Source organism: Thunnus maccoyii, chromosome 7 (genome assembly GCF_910596095.1).
Source record: "Thunnus maccoyii chromosome 7, fThuMac1.1, whole genome shotgun sequence".
NCBI lineage: Eukaryota > Metazoa > Chordata > Actinopteri > Scombriformes > Scombridae > Thunnus > Thunnus maccoyii.
In genome coordinates, this window is record NC_056539.1 from 20573612 (window position 1) to 20593169 (window position 19558).

Consider the following 19558-nt stretch of genomic DNA (forward strand, 5'->3'; position numbering starts at 1 on the left):
TGTAGCCCCCCAAACAAATTAGCACAAGCTTGCAAATATCATCCTCTACCCCTGAAGAGAGATTTGAAAGTAAGACTGTAAGACATGCAGAGAAGTTTTGATATGAAATTCTCATGCCGAATAGTTTTCCGCCAAATACATCTGCACTGCTCTTGAACACTGCCGTCAACAAACCCACAGTTCTCTGCCACAAACACACACACACACACCACCTAAATGTCATCAAGCTAAAATAACGATCGACCCCCTCAACCACCACCACCACCACCATCACCGGCCAGCCATCCATCCATCATCAGCATCAACCTGGATGTGTGTGTGTGTTGTAACAGAGAATCTACACCCAGGTAGTGTGGATCTGGAGCGGCTGAGGCCTCTCAAACATTTATGAGGGGCTACCGAGCAGCGGTAACGCAGCCCTTCTGGGACAAACAGCCCCCGGTTCTGTACTCTCAGTCTCGATCAATGGAACTCAAGTTCATTACACACACTTTTCAGCCGAACGGTGGCAACTGATTTTTTTCCCCCCTCCTCCGATCGTCGAGCAACCCACCGCTGGGGCTGCATTACACTTGCTTGTTTACGTGACTGCGTGTACAGGGGAAGGCGGGGGCAGGGAGTGTGTACCGGTGCACATTTGTGTGTAGAGTTTGTGTGTGTGCGTGTGTGCGCACAGGGGCTGCTCCCAGTGGCCTGAGCTTGAGGTTATCATTATGTACAGGTCGGCCCGCTGCAATGCTAATGCTAATGCATTCTCAGTGGCCACAGCTCGGGTCCCAGTGCTGTGCTAGCTAGGTAGCTACTCCTCTCCAATTAAAGGCTGAGGGATGTCTGTTTGGGGTGGGGAGGACAGGCCTGGGCTATCTGGGACCCTGCGGAGAACAGGCTAATATTAGTCGAGGAAAACAGACTCAGAGAACAAATTGTGCATACGTTGGAGTGCTACAGAAAATCCCACTCTTGATTTGAATGATTTGTGGAATATATATCACACAAGTCCCTGGCTGTTATTTCATGAACCTTAATACTTTGTAAAGAAGACTTATTCTACATCATATTATCATACTGTAATTACAACTGGTTTCAAACCCACTTTTCACTCTTGCCATGATAGGTAAATTTCATTATTGACATGTAAACAGCCACTTTAAGTGTTGTGATGATTTCCTCGAGTCTAAAAACTGTTATCTCAAGACCATCATAAACTAAGAGAGGCAAACTGCCAACAAATCTGAGCTGATTCTTGCAATCGAAAGAGCATCAATGTTTCAACTCACAAGCTGTAGATTTACAACAGTGCTGCAAGATGAGGACTGTGTGTGTGTGTGTGTGTGTGTGTGTGTGTGTGTGTATGTATGTGTGTCATGCCACAATCATGCAGCGTATTGATCAGACCGCCTGCCTCGACCTTACTTAAACATTACATACAAACAGCAGCAAAGAGTTACACAACCCTCCCTACAGAACTGACTCAACCAGTGATCCTTCTCACTTTCTTACATGCGGCCGTGCACTTTAAGAGGCCAGCGCCGCCACACACATACATGCACACACGTACAGATACATTATATATACATCAAGTGGAAATAACACACACATACACAGATACAGATATATATACTTGTGTAAACACACAAAACCATGGGATCTAGGCCAAAGGGTGGTGGTGTGGCCCCTCAGTCCTTAAGTGTATCACGGGTGAATATTGCAGGTCAAATGTTCAAAAATACAAATGCAATCAGATGGACTCCCAGCTTTACACAGCCGCCTTGTCAATCATTTGTAAAGTTGTAAACGTGAATAGCAACCCTTCACTCCTTCAATCAATGTCTCTGTAATAGATACAGTATTAGTGTTGCGGCTGTCATTTCCGCAGCAAAGACAAATCTTTACGACAAGGCATTTATAGCCGCTATAGCTCATGATGTGTCATTAGTGTTACTCATTGGACAATCATCACTATGTGTAAGTAAGTCTAAGAGACATAGGACTGGTTTGAACTCAGATTAGTAATTGTTGATTACAGTAAAGTAAACATAAAAGTGGTGACACACCATGACATTTTGTAGTTTTAAAATGTTTAAGAAACGCTCCCAAAATCTAAATTCTAGTATTTTACCAGTCTGTCAAATGACAAATCTAATTTTTGGATTAAAACATTTAATTTGTCGTTGATTTCTGACTGACTTAACTCTTGTAAGTGTGTGAGCATTTACAGGATAAAACACTGGCACTTAAAGCAGAAGTAAAAATAATCCTCTGCATTCACCTACTACTCTGATATCAGAAATGGAGCTCACTGGCATCACAGGACTGCCTGGCATGTGGATTGTCAGCCATTGTGTTCCTGTGTGAATATGTACAGTCCCGAGGCATGTGTTTAAACTATGGTGGTGGTAAGCTATATGGTAGTCAGGTGGCTGCTACACCCCCCTCCCGTTGCTCTTTGAGCTTCTGTGTGTATGTGTGTGTGTGTGTGTGTTACGCGTACGCGTGTGCGTGCTTACGTGTTGCTTCTTTGGACAATGTGGTTACAAGATACTTCTGGCAGAACAGAGAACAGCGGAACTTTAACGTGATGTGTGTGTGCATGCTGTGATGCATGTGTGTGTGTGTGTGTGTGTGTAACCAGATACAGTGATTAAACGTTTTTAAAGCACAGATGATCCAACAGGTGCCCTGGCTCGCTGTTTCTTGTTTTTCCACCCTTTCTCACTCGCTCCCTCTCTTTGCTGAGCCCCCACCCACCCTGTGACCCCACACCCCCACTACTGAACCATCACAGCTCCTTACTTGTCTCTTGATTCTTGTCCTGAAGGATATTTTAAGCAACAAAGCCTTCTAAGTCCACTGTTTTACACACAAAGAAACACACACATGTGCATCAGAGCTTTGTCTTGTTTTAGATTTCTTTTAAAATAAAAAAAAAACAACACATTAGGGCAATGAAATCTTTAGAGCTGCTGACAAATGTTAGAAACAGGGGTCAAGTAGCCGAGAGGAGCAACACATGTTGAAACACAGAAGGGCAATTAATCAATCAAACATTTTCTTGACGACTACAGTACATAGACACAAACCTTGTTATATCAACACATAATAATGCTATGTAATGTAAAGGCTTATTCCTGGGGATTGCCAGCCATTTGTCATGCCAAGTCTTGGCCTGTGCAAGCTGCCTTAGTACATAACGTTATACTTGAGTGCCACCTGGCACTGATATCCAAAGCTGCCGTTGGCATTACACTGTAAGCCTGTACATTCCAATAGTGCTCAATGATGAGAATTGATTTGACATATAGGTAGTGAACTTAACAACTTTAATACAGCATGAAGCCTTAAGATATTCAGCATCAGGAAATATTTGCTTTATAACCAGTTATCAGTTCCTCAAATATCTATTCTGATCAAGTTTTCCAGGAGAGGAACAGACTTTAATTTAGCTACCTTATGGAGATTAATGCTAATGATATGCTTGACATTAATTACACTACTTGTATAATAGTAGTCCATTATTGATTGTTGAGATGTGCGAGTGTTACATAATTTCCCAGCTTTTTCAGCTGGTTCTGTCTTGTAGATTATAACACAGTTTAGGCATGAGGGGGTTCGTTAGACAAGTCACCATCCCATGAATCCTCACGGAGGCAGTTGTCTTGGATCTTTACTTGTTCTTTTTCTGCATATTCTGTTGTTTTTGGAATTGTAGTTTTACAGTTAGAAATTGAGCCAAATGTGTAATGGAGGACACAAGAGCACACACTAAAACAGGCCCATTTTGTCTCTTAAAAACCCATCCAACATAACTGGTGAAACTCAAACCACAGTGGGTGCATAACACAAACAAACACCCGCTACCACAGACAAACACATGCCACAATATCTTTTTTTATTAAACAAGCGTCCCTGTGGTTTATCCTCAGAATTACCCGTTTCCTCTAATTTCCTTGTATTGTGCGTTTGAAAGTCCTAACATTTGTTACAGTGAAAACATCCAGTGAAACCCCAGTTCTCTAAATCAACTCCAGCTTTGAGAGGCAGCGTGCAAACTTGTCATCTTACATTAACCCTGAGGGGGAGGAGAGAAGGGCCACCAGTCATTCAATACTTTCGAATAAATTAAACCCCAATTTGCACTTAAGTTGACTCCGCTTGTCACGTGACGGGGGACGAAAATCACACAGAGAACAAAGAAGTTAAAAGAAGGTGAGGAAAACATGCGGCACACTCTTTCTGTAGTCAGCACTCTACCTGCTGGCTTCCATCATCAAATGAGAAGGGAGCAAAGGAAAGGAGGGAGGAGTGGGGTAGATGTGAAATGAGAGAGTGCAGGAGAGAGGAAGGAGTGAGAGAGAGAGAGGTGGGGAAAATGACGCTATGGATTAACTGTCCTTCATGCTGAAAATATACATCCCCAGGCGCTTGGCGCTGAATTATTAATTCAAATTTGTCAGAGAAAGAATGAGAGAAATCTATTGACGGGGAGACGGGCCCTTTAATGGTCTCATTAAAGGGGAGGCTTCCCACACCAGGCACCTTCTGTACTGCTGCAGGAGTTTTCGGGGCGGTGGAGGGTTGGAGGGGGGTACTTGACCCCCCAATGATTTTCTGTCACTTTATCATAAACAAGAAAGGTTGACATGCCCCACCACTCCCCACGCCCTCCCTCCACCACCAAGCAAACCCTGTGTGTAATTAGCCAAGGGGTGCAAAAGTGCACTGAATGTAAACGAGGTTCACACGCATGCATTGATACAGACAGATAGAGACAGCAACAACACACTTACACACACACATACACACACACACATACACACACACATTATACTCTGTGCCTGCTTCTACTGTTGCTGACAGGTACAAATGAAGTGAGAAGTAAAGTCTAGAAGAGCCTCACAGGCACAGCAATATTGATTTCTAATTTTTTTTTTCTTCCTTTTTATTGCCTCATAGATCATTTTTTCAGATTAAACCAAACACAGTGACTTTTTGTCTGGATCGTTGTCTGTTACATTTGAGCCTGTCAGTCAAGTGTTAACATCATTAGCTGCACATAGCTGCATGACTGGGAGCTGTTTTGGCGAGGAGGAGGGGGTTGTACACTGGATCGTATGGACGTACAATCCAGATGGCATTAGGAAGGTGAGAGAGCATGCTCCACACTGTCTGAGGGGGGGGTTAACTGTCCGTACAATCCAGACGGCATTAAGAAGGTGAGAGAGCAGGGACCTGTGGGTGTTCCACACTGTCCGAGGTCAGCGGAGCACCTGTGGGTGCGAGGTACGAGGTCGGCTCATTGAAAGGCATTTGGTTCCGCCTCCAGGGGGGATAAAGAAGAAGTGGAGGGAGGGGAATCTGGAGGGACCACAGAGGGCTAAACACTAGGTTCATTGCTGATTCAAGTCTCTCAGTATCCCTCTGGCAAATGGATTTTCATAATGCTGAGACAATGTGTTTTTTTTCCCCCAGCAATGGGATTTTTATCCCACGAGTCTGCAGCATGTCAGAATTGAAAAGCACCAAATGGGGCCAGTTGACAAAAATATCTTAAGCCACAGCACAGAACAAAAACAATCATTGATCTATTTATCAAGCAAAACTTTTTTTGTGTTACCTATATGTATGTACTTTAGGATCCTTTTGCTGCTGTTTATTTTTTCCTTGCAAATTGTCAGCTGACTAGGTTATCTCCAACCAAGTAATTAATCATTAAGTCTGTTAACACGTCCCAAAATAACTTTAAAAAAATAGTTTAAAAAATCACATGTTGCCAAAGCCCAAGCTTATGTCTTTAAGGACTGGTTTTGTCCAAAAGATATTCAATTTAGAATCAGAGAAAACAGAGAAAAGCAAATAATGTGAGAAGCCGGAGAGAGCAAATGTTTGGCTATTTTGTTTGATAAATGTCTGTTTGAAAAATAGTTTTTTAAAATTGTAGCAATATTTTTCTGAGTACCTCTAACCATCTTATGTAAAAAATTAAAAAAAATAAAAACAGCTCACCCCACTGATTAACCTCCCTAGCCATGCCCATCTGTTGAAGACCTCAAAGTCCATAATAACACAGCCACAGACAGGACCAACTGATACAGGATGTAAATTTGTTTTCCCCTTCACCTCAGGATAAATCCCCAGCACCTTCCAGCCAGCATAGGCAATGAGAGAAGCTTGTCTCCCTCCTGCTCGGAGCACCTTTTCTCTTGTTTATTTTATCATACCTAAGGCACTTTTCCCTTCCTCTCAATATCTCTCGACCTCTCTCCATCGCCCCGCCAAGCCCGCCGACCCGTCCTTGGGCGACAGAAGTGAACCAACCGCTACCTGTTTAGCTTAACAACAATAGCAATGTTGTCGGCAGAGGTTTAGATTTGACTTAATATATCCCCAACTGGAACTTACCTGCTTAATTCTCTTTCATAGCCGCATGGCATTTGGCCCCCTGAGCAGCTAAAGGGAGGGTTTGATGAGTCGGCGGGCAAATGGGCCCTCATGCTTTATTCTGACATGCTGACAATAGCCCGTCCCCATTGGTGGCCTGTTCTCAGAGCCAGGAAACGTGAGACAGTTAATATTATGCATTGTTAATGCAGAGGATATTTGGCCTCTGGACATTGGGCTCTATGTTAGCTTTAGGGCATTTAGCTACAGTAAGTTACTGTATGCTGGTGAAATAAAGTCACTGTTAAAGATGAAGGGTCACTGTTCAGGACTCAATGAGGCCTTTGTTAAATGTAAAGAAACGTTTATTAGTGTAAAATACTTCCTCAGATACTTTCAGTACATTAAATATACCGTAGAATAGAAGGGAAAGTTTGAAGCTTCTTTCCTTTTAAAATCTTTAATTTGAAATTAGCTATGGCCAACAGGCACTTTATAAGCCCAGATAAAACTGCCCAGCAGGGCATATATGTAAGGTTGTAATGATGTTGTGGAGAGACATCAACCAAAGTTGAGTATGCATCAAATACATTTAATCCCAATTCACAATAAAATTTAATCAGTTCTTATCACATGAAGACGAGAATAAAAAAACCTACCCATAGGCAATTAAAGGGCAATTAACACCAGCAGGGTTTTTGACATCCATCACTTGTCCATCTCACAGGTCAGATATGACTCTGAAGGTGACGTCCATTCACACAATTCTCCCACTGCGTATATGATTGTAACTTTTTAACTATATCTATAATGATCAATCAAGGCCCCCAGTTTCACTACAAACTTCTGCTGTCACAATTAGGCACTCAGAGTTGGGGGCAGGAGAAATAAAATATATGAGCCACTGAATAAAAACAATGACATTTTCTTTACTTATACTTTGTATAAAGCCTACTTGCACACATTTTTTGTCCATTGAAGCTCTGATGTTACTCAGCCTGAAAAAAAAAAAACAATCTGTCTTGCCGCTGTCCTCTTAGTGTCAGAGGACAGTGATGACGCAATGGAGGTCAGAGTTGAACATACAGTTGTGTGAGAACAACAGCTGTTAGTGATGACACAAAATTGAAAAATGATCCATAAATATGTGAAATCTCAATTTACTGTTTACCATACAGTAAAGTTAACTGTTGTATGTCTTAGTGTAGTGAATGAGTGGATGAGGAGTGATTTCAGGCACGGCATGATTTGATTCTCTGTCTTTTTATTAAAGATCAAAATCCAGTTGATAAGAGCTCAAAGCAGAAGCAAAGTTATACATGCTTTTCTTGCACCCTGTGATAGCAAAGCCACGATGCTAGTTATCCTGTTAGCCTTCAGTGTATCAAGTCTCAAAGAACCCACATTAATTGTTAAGAAGCATTAACAACTCCAGTTTTACCTCCCCCCTCACCCCCCACTTCCCCGACACCTCTAACATTGAGGCGTCGTATCGCAGAGAGAGGGAATTCCCCAAACGGGACTTAGAGGAAAACAACTGAGCTGAGAGCTCCAGGGAGCAGGGAAACTTGGCAAGCATACCTACATGAAGACTGGAATACTCTAACGGGAAAGCACAGCCTCCTGTAGAGGAAATACACACTTTGACGCAATGCAATGTTGTCAGTGGAGTATTGATGGGAGCAAAGGAGAATGTATGTGTAGCTGTAGTGTGAGTATTTCACAAGTTTATGGTTGTGTGAGGGTAAAAATGGGAGGTAAAGGGGGTTGCTCTGCTCTACTACAAAGCCCAGCTAACATATCAGAGCAGTGCACCATAACTCTGATAATAGCCTACTTAAGTGATACTGTTAACCATGCGGCCATTGCCCTTTGCCCCATGGCCCTTATTTGCTTTGATTGCCCTTGCTGCCCTGTTTTTTAACACCACACACACACACAAACACACAGATACGTTTCCCCAATGAAAACGTAGATCTACATGTTGCTTACTATTGGTAGTAAGACCTTAGTCCTCTCTTGGTGCCTTCAACCCACTCAGAGTCAAAGGTTATAGGGTTTTGTTCTGTCAACGCCCCCGTCTCTGATTGGAGCCAAGCTGCAAGGCAGATTAATAATGAATAAAATAGCAGTGGACAGTGCTGACTTGATAACAATCCAGTGGAGTGCAATAAAGAGGCCTGGACATGGGTTCAACTACTTGCTCTTTGAAGCACCGCTGACATGGTAAAAGGTGCTTCAGCTTTGACAGGCTCATATAAACGCCCGTGAAAGTCTTATTGGAAAAGGCGAGCCCCTGATTCCTATACAGGAAGTAACCAGTTTGTCTTCCACTCATGTTTAATTGCCCGAGTTTACTGACCGCACTTGACTCAGTAACCATTTATGAACCAAGAGTTTTATGCGTTGTTTTTGGACCCAGCAGGAAACACATGTTTTGAAGTTTGAGAGGCAGAGAGTGGATTGGCAGCACGTGACTAAGAGATTGTTTGATTGGGACACTAAAAGTGTAATGATGAGGGAACATGGTGTTATTTTGCCATATATAACTGTTGTCTTTAGATCAGTGGCTGATGTGAAGAAGACATGGTGGAAGATAGGTGGTAGTTTGATGAGGAAACAGCATGATGGAAAACAGTTGAATGATTTGTCTATTCCCAACTTATATAAAAAAATGTTCTAATGCTATTTTTTCCTAACTGTAGTTCATTTTTATCTTAACAAAAGTTGTTTTAAGTGAGCAAATCTAAGAAAATGGCAAAAAAAAGAAAACCATTTGCACGCAAATTATTTGCCTGAATTTGATGTAGGCCTAAACTGTGTGCGGAAATATAGTGAAGCATCGGGTCATACACATTTAGGGATTACCTAGTTACCAGGCTGCTGTACCATAAAATAATTTCTACTTCTTAAAGTTGAAGTGATGCCTGCTCGCTTTTGCAGAGTGAACTTCAACACCAAGTGATGTGTACTCCTTTCCTGATCAGAGTTTTTTTTTTCACACCACAGTGTCCACTCTTTGAGGCATCATTGAGACCAGCAACAGAGCCAGTATTTGCATGAGAGGATGTGCAGTGTGTCTAAATGCTTTGTGTGTGTGTGTGTGTGCATGTGTGTCCCATGAGCAGGTTGATTGTAAGGGGCGGTGAAAGGGTGTAAAAGCAAAAGCACATACAGACACACACACACATACACACTTATAGCACAGAGCAGATCTAGTCTAATTAAAAAGCACAGTGGTGATTTTAGGGGTTGTGTGAAAGAGAGAACGAATATGTATGTGTGTGTGTGTTTGTGTGTGTGTGTGTGCGTGTGTGCGTGTGTGCTTTTCCATTAGGTCGCTGGCTTCAGCATGATCGCCCGTCAAATGAAACAATGTATTCCGCGGGACCTCAGGGTTTCCATTTGAGTATTCGGACGCGGCGCTGCAACGAACTGTGGCTGTTTTATGTGAAAAAAGTTGATAATTAGTCCCACAGTGACTGAACGATGAGATGGAGAAAGATAGAGAGAGGGAGAGAGAGAGAGGAGGGGGGTTGGAGAGAATTGAAGGAAAAGGAGAGAGCGCTTAGCACACTTAATGCTCCAACCTGACACTGTCTGGGAATCATTGATCAATTGTTTTTCTTTTTTTAATCCCCCCCAACTCTTTTCTCTCCTTCTTCATCCCTTTACTGCCTCTGAATGATCAGCAAATTAGAATCAATCCTCTTGTCTGATTTGATGAGCAACAAAATTGAGAAAAAATTCTTGTCACACCGAGTGTTTTTCTCGATTTTCCTCTTGCCCCCCTGGCTTTTTGCAAACAGAAGTTATTTTGCTATTGTCATTTGTGCTTTTTTAATTTTTTTTCTTACTTGGAAGCCCTCATTCATTATTTTTTCAAAAGGGGCTCTGGTAATAATTAGCAATTTAAATTTTTGACTCACTTTCCACTAATCAGCTTGACAGAGACATTGGGTACTAATTCTCTGTGGATAAGATACTTAGACCAAACAAAACAAAACAAAAATTTTATTAATAAAGACATAGGCCTGGGAATTTATATAAGAGCCTTTATGATACCTTATTTTTTGGGAATATAACAACAAATCTGAGAATCTGACCCAGCATTCAATGTTAACTTTTAATACTTGACACTCTTCAGTCTGTACTCAGAATGTATTTATTGTAATTTCATTCCTGACAGTGCGGAGAAAGCTATAAAATGGAATTAAGGGGATAAAATTTACAGAAACTATAGTTCAACAGTTCATCTAATGCATATGACAAATCCAAATAAAAAAAAAAAAAAGAAACTAGAGGTGAGGGGAGGTGCACCGGAGGTATGTGGACTTGTCGATATTTCTAAAATCCTCGGTTTAGCACTGATCAGCACAAAACGGAAAACTGTTTTCCACATTTGTCCAAACTTTCTGAGCAACTCATAAACTTTTCTCTGCAATTTTTTTGCTACATGTTTAATTTCTTGTGCAGATGAAAACCAGTCTTTTTTTTTTTTTTTCCTTGTTGACCTGCATAGGACATCTGTGTGTTACACTTAAAGCCCGCACTCTACTGGCTCAGCTTTTGTAAGGCTTTATTAATGCTTCTCAGCGGTGTTTGTGGTGTGAAAGCCAGTTCAGGAGTGTGATAGGGGGTCAGACGGCTGAGTGGCAGCAGGAAAAAGCACGTCATGTTTGTTTGGAGGCTTCTTTGTCACACAGGCCACACCCCGTCAACCTTTTCCTGCCCTCTTCTTGGCCTTATTTAGCCCCCCGCCGTGTCACCCAGAGGTCAGGGTGAGCATGCACACGCTACACACTACAAGCTCACACATAAGCAACTACACTTACACATGAACAGGCAGACACACATGCATAAAGACTGTAATGGTAGAGTGCATCATAGATGGAAGTGCCTTGAAGGACCTGCTTCTCATTCTCTAGACCTCATTAGCTGCTGATTTATCTCCCCCTCCTTCCTCCTAATGCTCTGGGTGGGTGGATGGGGTGGATGTGTGTGTGTGTGTGTGTGTGTGTGTGTATTGGAAGGGGATACTGGGTGAGAGAGAAAGAAATATTGTGTGTATTTCCATGGATTAGTGTCTGACTATGTGTGTGTGTGTGTGTGTGTCTGAGAGAAAGGCAGAGATCAGATGTGAGAGATGGTATATGTTAGCATGTGTGTGTGTGTTGGTCTGGAGGTATCAACTAGACACAGGGACTCTGTCATTCCACATTAGCCCTCTGTGAGCACACTTGACCTGGGGTCAAACAGATTAATAAAAGATCACACATGCACACGCACACACACACACACACACACACACATAGCTACTATGTGATTAAATATTCTGCAGCCCTGCTGCTTCATAATCATGACAAGTGCACACAGCGCTCTGGTCCACCATTATCCATTTAGCACATTTTTGTCTTGTCTTGCAATAATCTGCTCAAGCCCCCAGTGAGCTTATTATTGCCAAGGAAAAGTGCTTATAGCTGTGCGGAAAGGTAGGATTTTGGAAAGATGCAAAATTTGCACAAGGAATTAACTGCGTAAAAAACACTTCCCACCAAGATGAATACCTGCACTTTTATTGCACTCTGCAGTTAAAATGATTACTGTTTTTCACAAGAATGAGGGGTCTTTCTCTGTTGATTTTTTTCACTAATAATTATGACACATTCTGTTTTGTGATGATAAAAAGGGTGGCGAAGCCGTTAAGGAGGTTAAGGAGCAGCTCTGGCGCTAATATGGCTGTAACTCTGCCCTACATAATTCATTGACTCCTGGGGAATGAATCTCTCAGGAGGACAACCTTTTTTTTTTTTTTTTTTTGCCTTTACCTGATTCCTTCTACATCGCAGTCTCAAGAGACATTTCAGAGGAAAAAAAAAAGGGGGAGGTGGGGATATTTCGTCATGCGGCTCATTCTGAAGTCCTCTTTAAAGTAAAAATAAGCCACAACCAAAGAATTCAACTTGTAACATTATCCCATGATAAAAGAGTACAAATCACTCGAACATTTTTGTCTTTGAAATAGGAACCATTATGGCCTTTTGTGCCGTCTCCAAACTGAGGATACTGTGACAACTATAAAACTTTCTTGAGTTATAGTTTCTGCTCTGAAACTGCAAGTTGTGATTTGAGATAACATGAGACGTAAAAGGTAGTTGATTTTCAAACCTACAACCTTTTTGCAATGAACATAAACTCTTCATCCAGCAACTGCTTAACCAGAAACTAACCATGATTGAACCATGACTAACCTTTACTGAGGTGGACAAATTTTGCATTTAGAAACTTACCAACTGTTGTGTGAGAGCTGAGGGCTTCAAATGCCATTATGTCTGTGTTAAGGCTCAGTTTTTACTGTCACTGGTGTCCTCATACTTCTCCACAGTTCCCACAAATTGTTAAAATGTCAACTCATCAAACCTTTTTATTGCCTCTTCCTGTAGATGTGAAGAACCTGGAGAACTTCCACTTGGTAGAAAGCGTGCAGGAGCAGGTCAACGCAGCGCTGCTGGACTACGTCATGTGTAACTACCCGCAGCAAACGGACAAGTTCGGTCAGCTGCTCCTCCGGCTGCCCGAGATTCGAGCCATCAGCTTGCAGGCCGAAGAATACCTTTACTACAAACACCTGAACGGTGACGTGCCCTGCAACAACCTGCTCATTGAAATGCTACACGCCAAGAGAGCTTAGGAGGAGGGGAGGGGTGGGGACTGCGCTACCCACAATGCAGCTGTATGGACACCTTAAGAGTTTTGCTGTGGCCCAAAAACTCCCAAATAATGCTTTTACCAAACTCAACCTCCAGCCCAGACTTGACTGTGTGATGATGTGGAGGGTGGAGAGAGGAGAGTGTTGGCAACTCTTGTTTATATTCAGCTCATTTTGATGTTCAAAATTACCATCACAAGTACTGATTTGAACAAACACACCTGCACATGTGCACACACACATAAACAGCATATGGATCCCTTTATTCCGGACAAAAAAAAAAGGAGTCTGAAAGAAGAGCCGCTTCTCCTCAACCACACAGAAAAAGACAATATTTAAAAAGAAAAAAAAAAGAAAAACACTTGAAACAAGCACTGCATTTGACACTACGAGATGGTATCTAATTGTCTGCACAAGCACAGACTATCAAGACTGGCAGGCTGCAACTTAGAGAAGTAACAACCCTTGAGTGTTTTAGCGCTGGTGACACTGTTAGAGGCTTTTTGTGCTGAGAAAGGAAACTGTGTGACACCGCCAATCTTTCAGACAGCTTCGAGACAAAAGCGGCGGTTCGTTTCAGTCGACGATCCTCCGGTGCGCTCACTGAACTCACTGAAACCGGCTTTTAGCTGTCGTTGGTACTGTGAAGACGAACGGACATGCAGTCAACCAGGCTAGAGACTCTTACCTGCCATCAAGTCTGTTTTTTTTTTTTGAACTCACATGAGACGTCTGCCACGGCAGCTTGACCTGACTGAAAATGGAGAACTGACGGTTAAAAAACAATGGTCTAAAAAGAAATGTCCTTTGATGAACAAAATGAGAAATAGGCCAGTAAGAAGAAAAACATGTTTTCTGTTCTCTTGTAATGGACGTCATTTACTCCTTGTGGTCACCTTGTGGTTCCACCTTTCTTATTTCACCTGCCCCAAATCATCTTAAACTATGTACCTCAGAAAGACCAGTGTTAAATAAATTCAATTAATAATGTCAGCTGCAACAATTGTATTTATAGCCATTTTTTTTTTCCAGCAAAAAAACACACCCTCCCTTTTATTATTTCATCAAAACTGGAACAAAACAAAGCGTGATTCTGGAGACGGAGAAGGATTGACTCTGCCTTTGTCCCGGAAAGACCAAAGCCTGCTGCAGAACAGAAGAAGGAAATTACAAAAAACCTTTATAATCAGTATTATAAGAGAAAAAAAAGAAAAAAAAAAAGATTTGTGATGTCACAGTTATGTGAGTCTTGCCTTATTTCATTACCATGCTAGCTAAACCGTGCAGATGTGAATGAAAATATGTACAAATATATATATAAAGTATTAATGTTGTAAAAATTTAAAAAAGAATAATTCAACAGGTGTTTACATTCATGTGGTCATATGGGAGAGAACTGTGATGAAGCATAAATTGCAAAGCAATGATTTCCTAAAAAAATGAAATCAATGAAATGAAAAAAAAAAAAAAAGATCCTTCTGGTTTTGCTTTTTTGGTGTGTGTACAGTGTTTTATTTTTTATTTGTTTTAAGCAGTACTTAAATTATGTCGTGAGACACTAAAATCAAAAAGGAATCACACTTAAAATATTAATTTCTATCTGTGTCTGCTGGCTTTCAAACATTTGTTCCTTATGTATTGCTGTAAAAGGGTTCCGTTTCACTTTCAATCTTTTTTTTTTTTTTTTTTGTAGAACTTTTTTTCTTTATTATTTACAGTGCTTTTACCTTTTTGATGTACAGTATGTCACTGGTTACGCTTAATAATGAAGATAATTTATTGCGTCTCTGGGTTTCCATCTTTGTGTTACATGACGTGAGGTGTCCGCGCCAGAATAAATTTGTTTACTGTAGCATGTTCTTGTTTTGTTTCCACACGTAGTTCTGAGATGCAGGTCTGGAGCAAAAATAACAGGCTTTCAAAAAAAAAAAAAAAAGAAAAAAAAAAAAAGAAGAAAAATCACCACAATTTTTTGTCTTTTAAATGTTAATGCAAGTTTGAGTCTGTACATTGAAAAGAGTATTGTATTTAAGTGAGTAGGTGTGAAAGATGTTTGTGCTGCATTCGTTTTTCTTACTGAATTCCAACCTGCATCGTTGCTCTGTCCACTTTGCTCTTATACCAAAGACTGCATCTTTCCCCTGTGAGCTGTGACTTCTGGTATTGTGTCCAAAATGAACAAAAACTGGCTTGTTTTCTTTTTAGATTTTACCACTGTCTTAAAAGTTTGGCATCCTAAATTATCCTCATTTGGAGTTCTTCACATGTACAGTAGTTGTTGTTACTGTTTTTTCAAAATGTTCTCAAAACTTGCCTCCAACAACAACCTGGGGTATTTGTTTACCTGTCGACATTTTGTTAATTAAGTCATAGAATGATCAAAAGTCTGTCAACGGCTTGTTTAATGTTCAAAAAAAAAAAAATTCTCTTAAATACCATGTCATTAAGCTGTTAATGATCCTAAACTCCACTTTTTGACATCCTCGTTAATTGTGTGTATTGATCAGACAATCTTTTATTACTTTCTGAATTTCTGTGTTTAGGTTCTGCAGCTGCCTTGGACTTCCTATAACATACAGGCGAACTCCATATGACATGCAATCATGCACATTAACGTGGTCATTGCAGAAGTCCCATTTTTTACTTCATGTTTGTTATAATACTGCTGAAGTCCTGCTCCACCTCCGAGCGGAGTTTGTTTGAAGATAAAGCTTGATGAAAAACAGTCATCTGTCACTTCACTAGTCTGAAATCCAGCTGTTTGCTTTACAACAAACTAACCTGTAGCTTGAGAGCAACTGTCAGGACAGACTTGATTGCAGGATACTTTAACGAGGACTTTAACAATGACTACTTTGTGCATTCACCTGCTTGTGTACACTGTCAACACATGGATACACAAAACATCCAAATGCTATTTTCCTTCCGCTTGTCTATGACCTTTTTCCCCCCCTTTGCTGACATGCTGACTTCCCCTGTCACATCGCTACCTGGTCCCGGGGAGTGTCTCTCTGAGGCTAATTGAATTTTTCCTCATATTTCAATAAATAATTATTATGCTTATAACACTGGATTCCCGCTTCCTCCGCACACTAACACAGCCAGATCAATTTCATTTATTTTTTATGGGAACTACTGAATAGCTATTCAAACATCCCTCTCAACGTTTTATAAAAACACAGCATGAAGGAATGACAGATTAACTCCCGAGTCATACGCAGAATTACAAATGTATTACCCTCAAGAGAAAAATGTTCCTGTTCCTTAGTTCCTGATGATGTTGGCATGAAGAGAGAAAAAACATATGAAATTGACATGAAAGATTTTTATTTTCTCCCAAATACAGTATACGCTGTGGAAAGAAAAATAGGTACCTTATTTCTCAAATAGTATGTATTTGTCTTGTGGTGAGCAACAGCTGGGGACTTTAAATATTAGGGGAAATGTATTTTTTATCTGTACAGGTATGTCCATGGGCTGAATCAAAAACTATATACAGAAATATCACTTTGCTGTTCTTTTTTTTTGTCTTATTTTGTCCTTTATTTAATAGTTTGATAGTAAAGTGACAGGAAACATGGTGAAAGAGAGAGAGGGTGATGACCTGAATAAAACCAGTTACATGATATGTACAGTATGTCACACTATGTGGTCACAAAGATGCCCTTTACATTACTCACTTCATATAATAGCAGTTGCAGTATTATCGCACGCTTTACTGGACAATATAACGCTTTTACAAGCAAATTGAAGTACCATGAGAGTAAATGCATGAAAAACACAAACAAGACAATATTTTTGACACAAATTTACCAAAAGTAAAAATACACCAATGCACCATTAGTGAAAACTTGTGAAATTTAAGTTAACATTAAATTTATATTTGAGGCATTTAGCTTACATTCTTATTTAGCACATCTTAAAATGAGTGTTTTAAGGCAGTCCTCGCTGAAAATACCTGCAACCAGTATTTAGGAATGCAGTGCTCAGGGACACCTATCAAACATTCATGTGTCTCTACAATGATCACAGGTGAAGTGAAGGAAAAAGGAGCCAGAGTAATAAGGAAACATTCGATCAATTCTGATTAAAAAAAATGACTCACAATTTCAAACTACAATCCTCATCACACCGGCCGGGTCAGTCTACGTGGACGAGACCGTAGCTTTTCTCAGGCGCGGGGCTGCGAGGGAAACAGGAAGCTGTTAACTCGAGCTCCATAGGAACGTGAAGACTACAACCGGTCGGCAAGGCGTCCACTTCTGAGGGAGGAGGCTCCTGGTTGGGAGAAGGAGATGTGTTAAGTCACTTTAGGAAAATAGTATTTATTTGCACTGCAAAAACACAAGACTGAGTCATAAAATACAAAACCACAGAGGTCAATTTGGAAGGAGTTGAGGAACATTTCCAAATCTATATGGATTAAATTACACCATACAGAATTTCTCTTTACTCATTTTTATTCTATCATTGAATCTGATCACACATACGCTCCTCTTTAAAACACAGCCCTCCCTGTTTAATGCTTTTAAAGGCATTTCAACAACAACATACACTACATATATAGTAATAATCTTTAAAATATGTTTTATATGTTTCTTTGTTTGAAGTTTCCTTCATGACTCATGGAGGGTTTTTTTCTTTCTGATCAGTGTTTCAGTCAGCTTCATCTTGTCTTATATCACTGACCGGTTGTACTTGTGACTTGTGTCTGTGTAAGTTTTTCACCCTTACGTTATTGATTGGTTTCTTTCTTAGTAATTTAAATATTTATTTTCAAACAATTAATTAATTAAATGGCAAAATTATCCATCTGTCTAGCCATCTATCTATCGATATATATATATAAAAACATGTATGCATGTATACGTATGTATATATATGATAAATTGGGTTCTTCAAGCCTCATATTGCCATATTGAAAACAATTTATACACACTCATTCTACAACCTTCAACAGCGCAAATGTCTGTGATAATACAAAAAGACCTCCATTAATTATTAAAATGGATTTCTGGTATTACAAAGTGATTTTTGGCATGCGGTTAATGAACTATAACTTTTTTGACAGGTAAAGCTTTGTGCAAATGAATGGCATAATTATCTAACTAAAAAAATATATGTATTTTTTTTATTTTGCTGTATTTTATATTACACAAAATACAACATTAATCTAGACTGACTTATGAGATGTCAAACCACAACAACTCGGAGCTACCCCTGACCCTGGACCTCCTCCTCTCTCTCCTCTCATTCAACACATATATTCCAAGGTTAAATGTAAATGTTGCCGTTCTAAAATAAGCAACAAGTTGTTAAACGGTTGTCTACTTTTATTAGTGTAATAATATTGGGATTGTAAGACTCTGCATTACCTCAACTGAAAGAATCAAGCAAAAACTGCTGACATTGTTTCTGTAATCTAATATATACAGCTGGCTATGAGTTTTCTTCATTTTCAGAATTTTTAGCAACCCAAAATCCAGCAATGATAGCCAACAGGTTTCTAAAATGTCTCTTGTAAATATAATAAAACAGAACTTTTTAACATCTATTCTTTTTTTTTTTCCCTATGAAGCTAATTATATGAGATGATGCGATTGCTGACAACGTTAGCGGTGTTCTCATGCAGCATTAAGGATGCTGGTCACAGCCGGGCAAGCGGCCAGCTCGATCCCCGGTACACAACGTCGAAATCCTCACTTGGAGCTTGGCTTGCAGTGCCTGGCCTCCTGTCTGTAAATGTGTTAAACCTGCTTTCACTCGCCCTGAATTTGTATAAATAATGTATATACATTTATCCACAGACTCTAACAAGTGCAGCCTCAGGTGAAAATACTCAGAAATGCATGCTATGCGCATCCCCGAAGGTGGACATCAGCTCCAAACCGACCAACTCAAAAAGATAACCACACAGAGAGCAAGAAAAAAGAAAAAAGAACAAAAAAACCCCACAAATGAATAACTTGCCAAAAGCAACATAAACACACATACACACGGTTGTGCTCACAAACATACACACACAAACAGATGCAGTGCTGTCAGTTTCTAAACAAGTTTTCCTTTCCGTCACACAAACAGCCCCAAGTTGTGTCTGCCAGTGTTATGTGAAGCTTTTAAACTCTGGAACCACATCACTCGTGTTTACTGAGATGCGCTTGTATGTTTCCCTGCATTGTCAAAGCGCAGTCAAAGAGAAAGAGACTGAGGGCAGGAGAAAAAACAAAAGCTTTTGGAAGTGCTCCAAGATTGCAAGAAAAGGTGCAACTGAATGTTGGAATAAGCCGGTTTTGGTGTTCAGTCTGGTTTCAGGCAGACCTGGAGGCTCAAGAGGCCTGAGAAAAGCGCAAGCAGACTCAACGAAATGAACAGCTGCCAAGCACCACAATGTGGCAAAAACTTTAGTGGATACATTAGTAAGAATGACCCATCACACCTAACAGTGACTTCATAGATTATAATATTACAACA

General features: G+C 40.4%; 2 protein-coding genes across 4 annotated transcripts in view; one reads left to right on the forward strand and one right to left on the reverse strand.

Annotated features, from left to right (window-relative positions):
- Positions 1–16150, forward strand: part of nr5a2 (nuclear receptor subfamily 5, group A, member 2) — a 71518-nt gene extending 55368 nt beyond the window's left edge. Inside the window, exon 7 of the mRNA XM_042416164.1 lies at positions 12822–16150. Coding sequence (XP_042272098.1) covers positions 12822–13069 — 248 coding nt within the window. The 3' untranslated portion in view covers positions 13070–16150. The remainder of the gene's footprint in view (positions 1–12821) is intronic.
- Positions 16151–16205: 55 nt separating this feature from the next.
- Positions 16206–19558, reverse strand: part of LOC121900138 (adhesion G-protein coupled receptor D2) — a 98971-nt gene continuing 95618 nt past the window's right edge. For all 3 annotated transcript variants that reach the window (XM_042416163.1, XM_042416158.1, XM_042416159.1), the window contains one exon: positions 16206–17365. In XM_042416163.1, the coding sequence (XP_042272097.1) occupies positions 17228–17365 (138 nt within the window). In that variant the 3' untranslated portion in view covers positions 16206–17227. The remainder of the gene's footprint in view (positions 17366–19558) is intronic.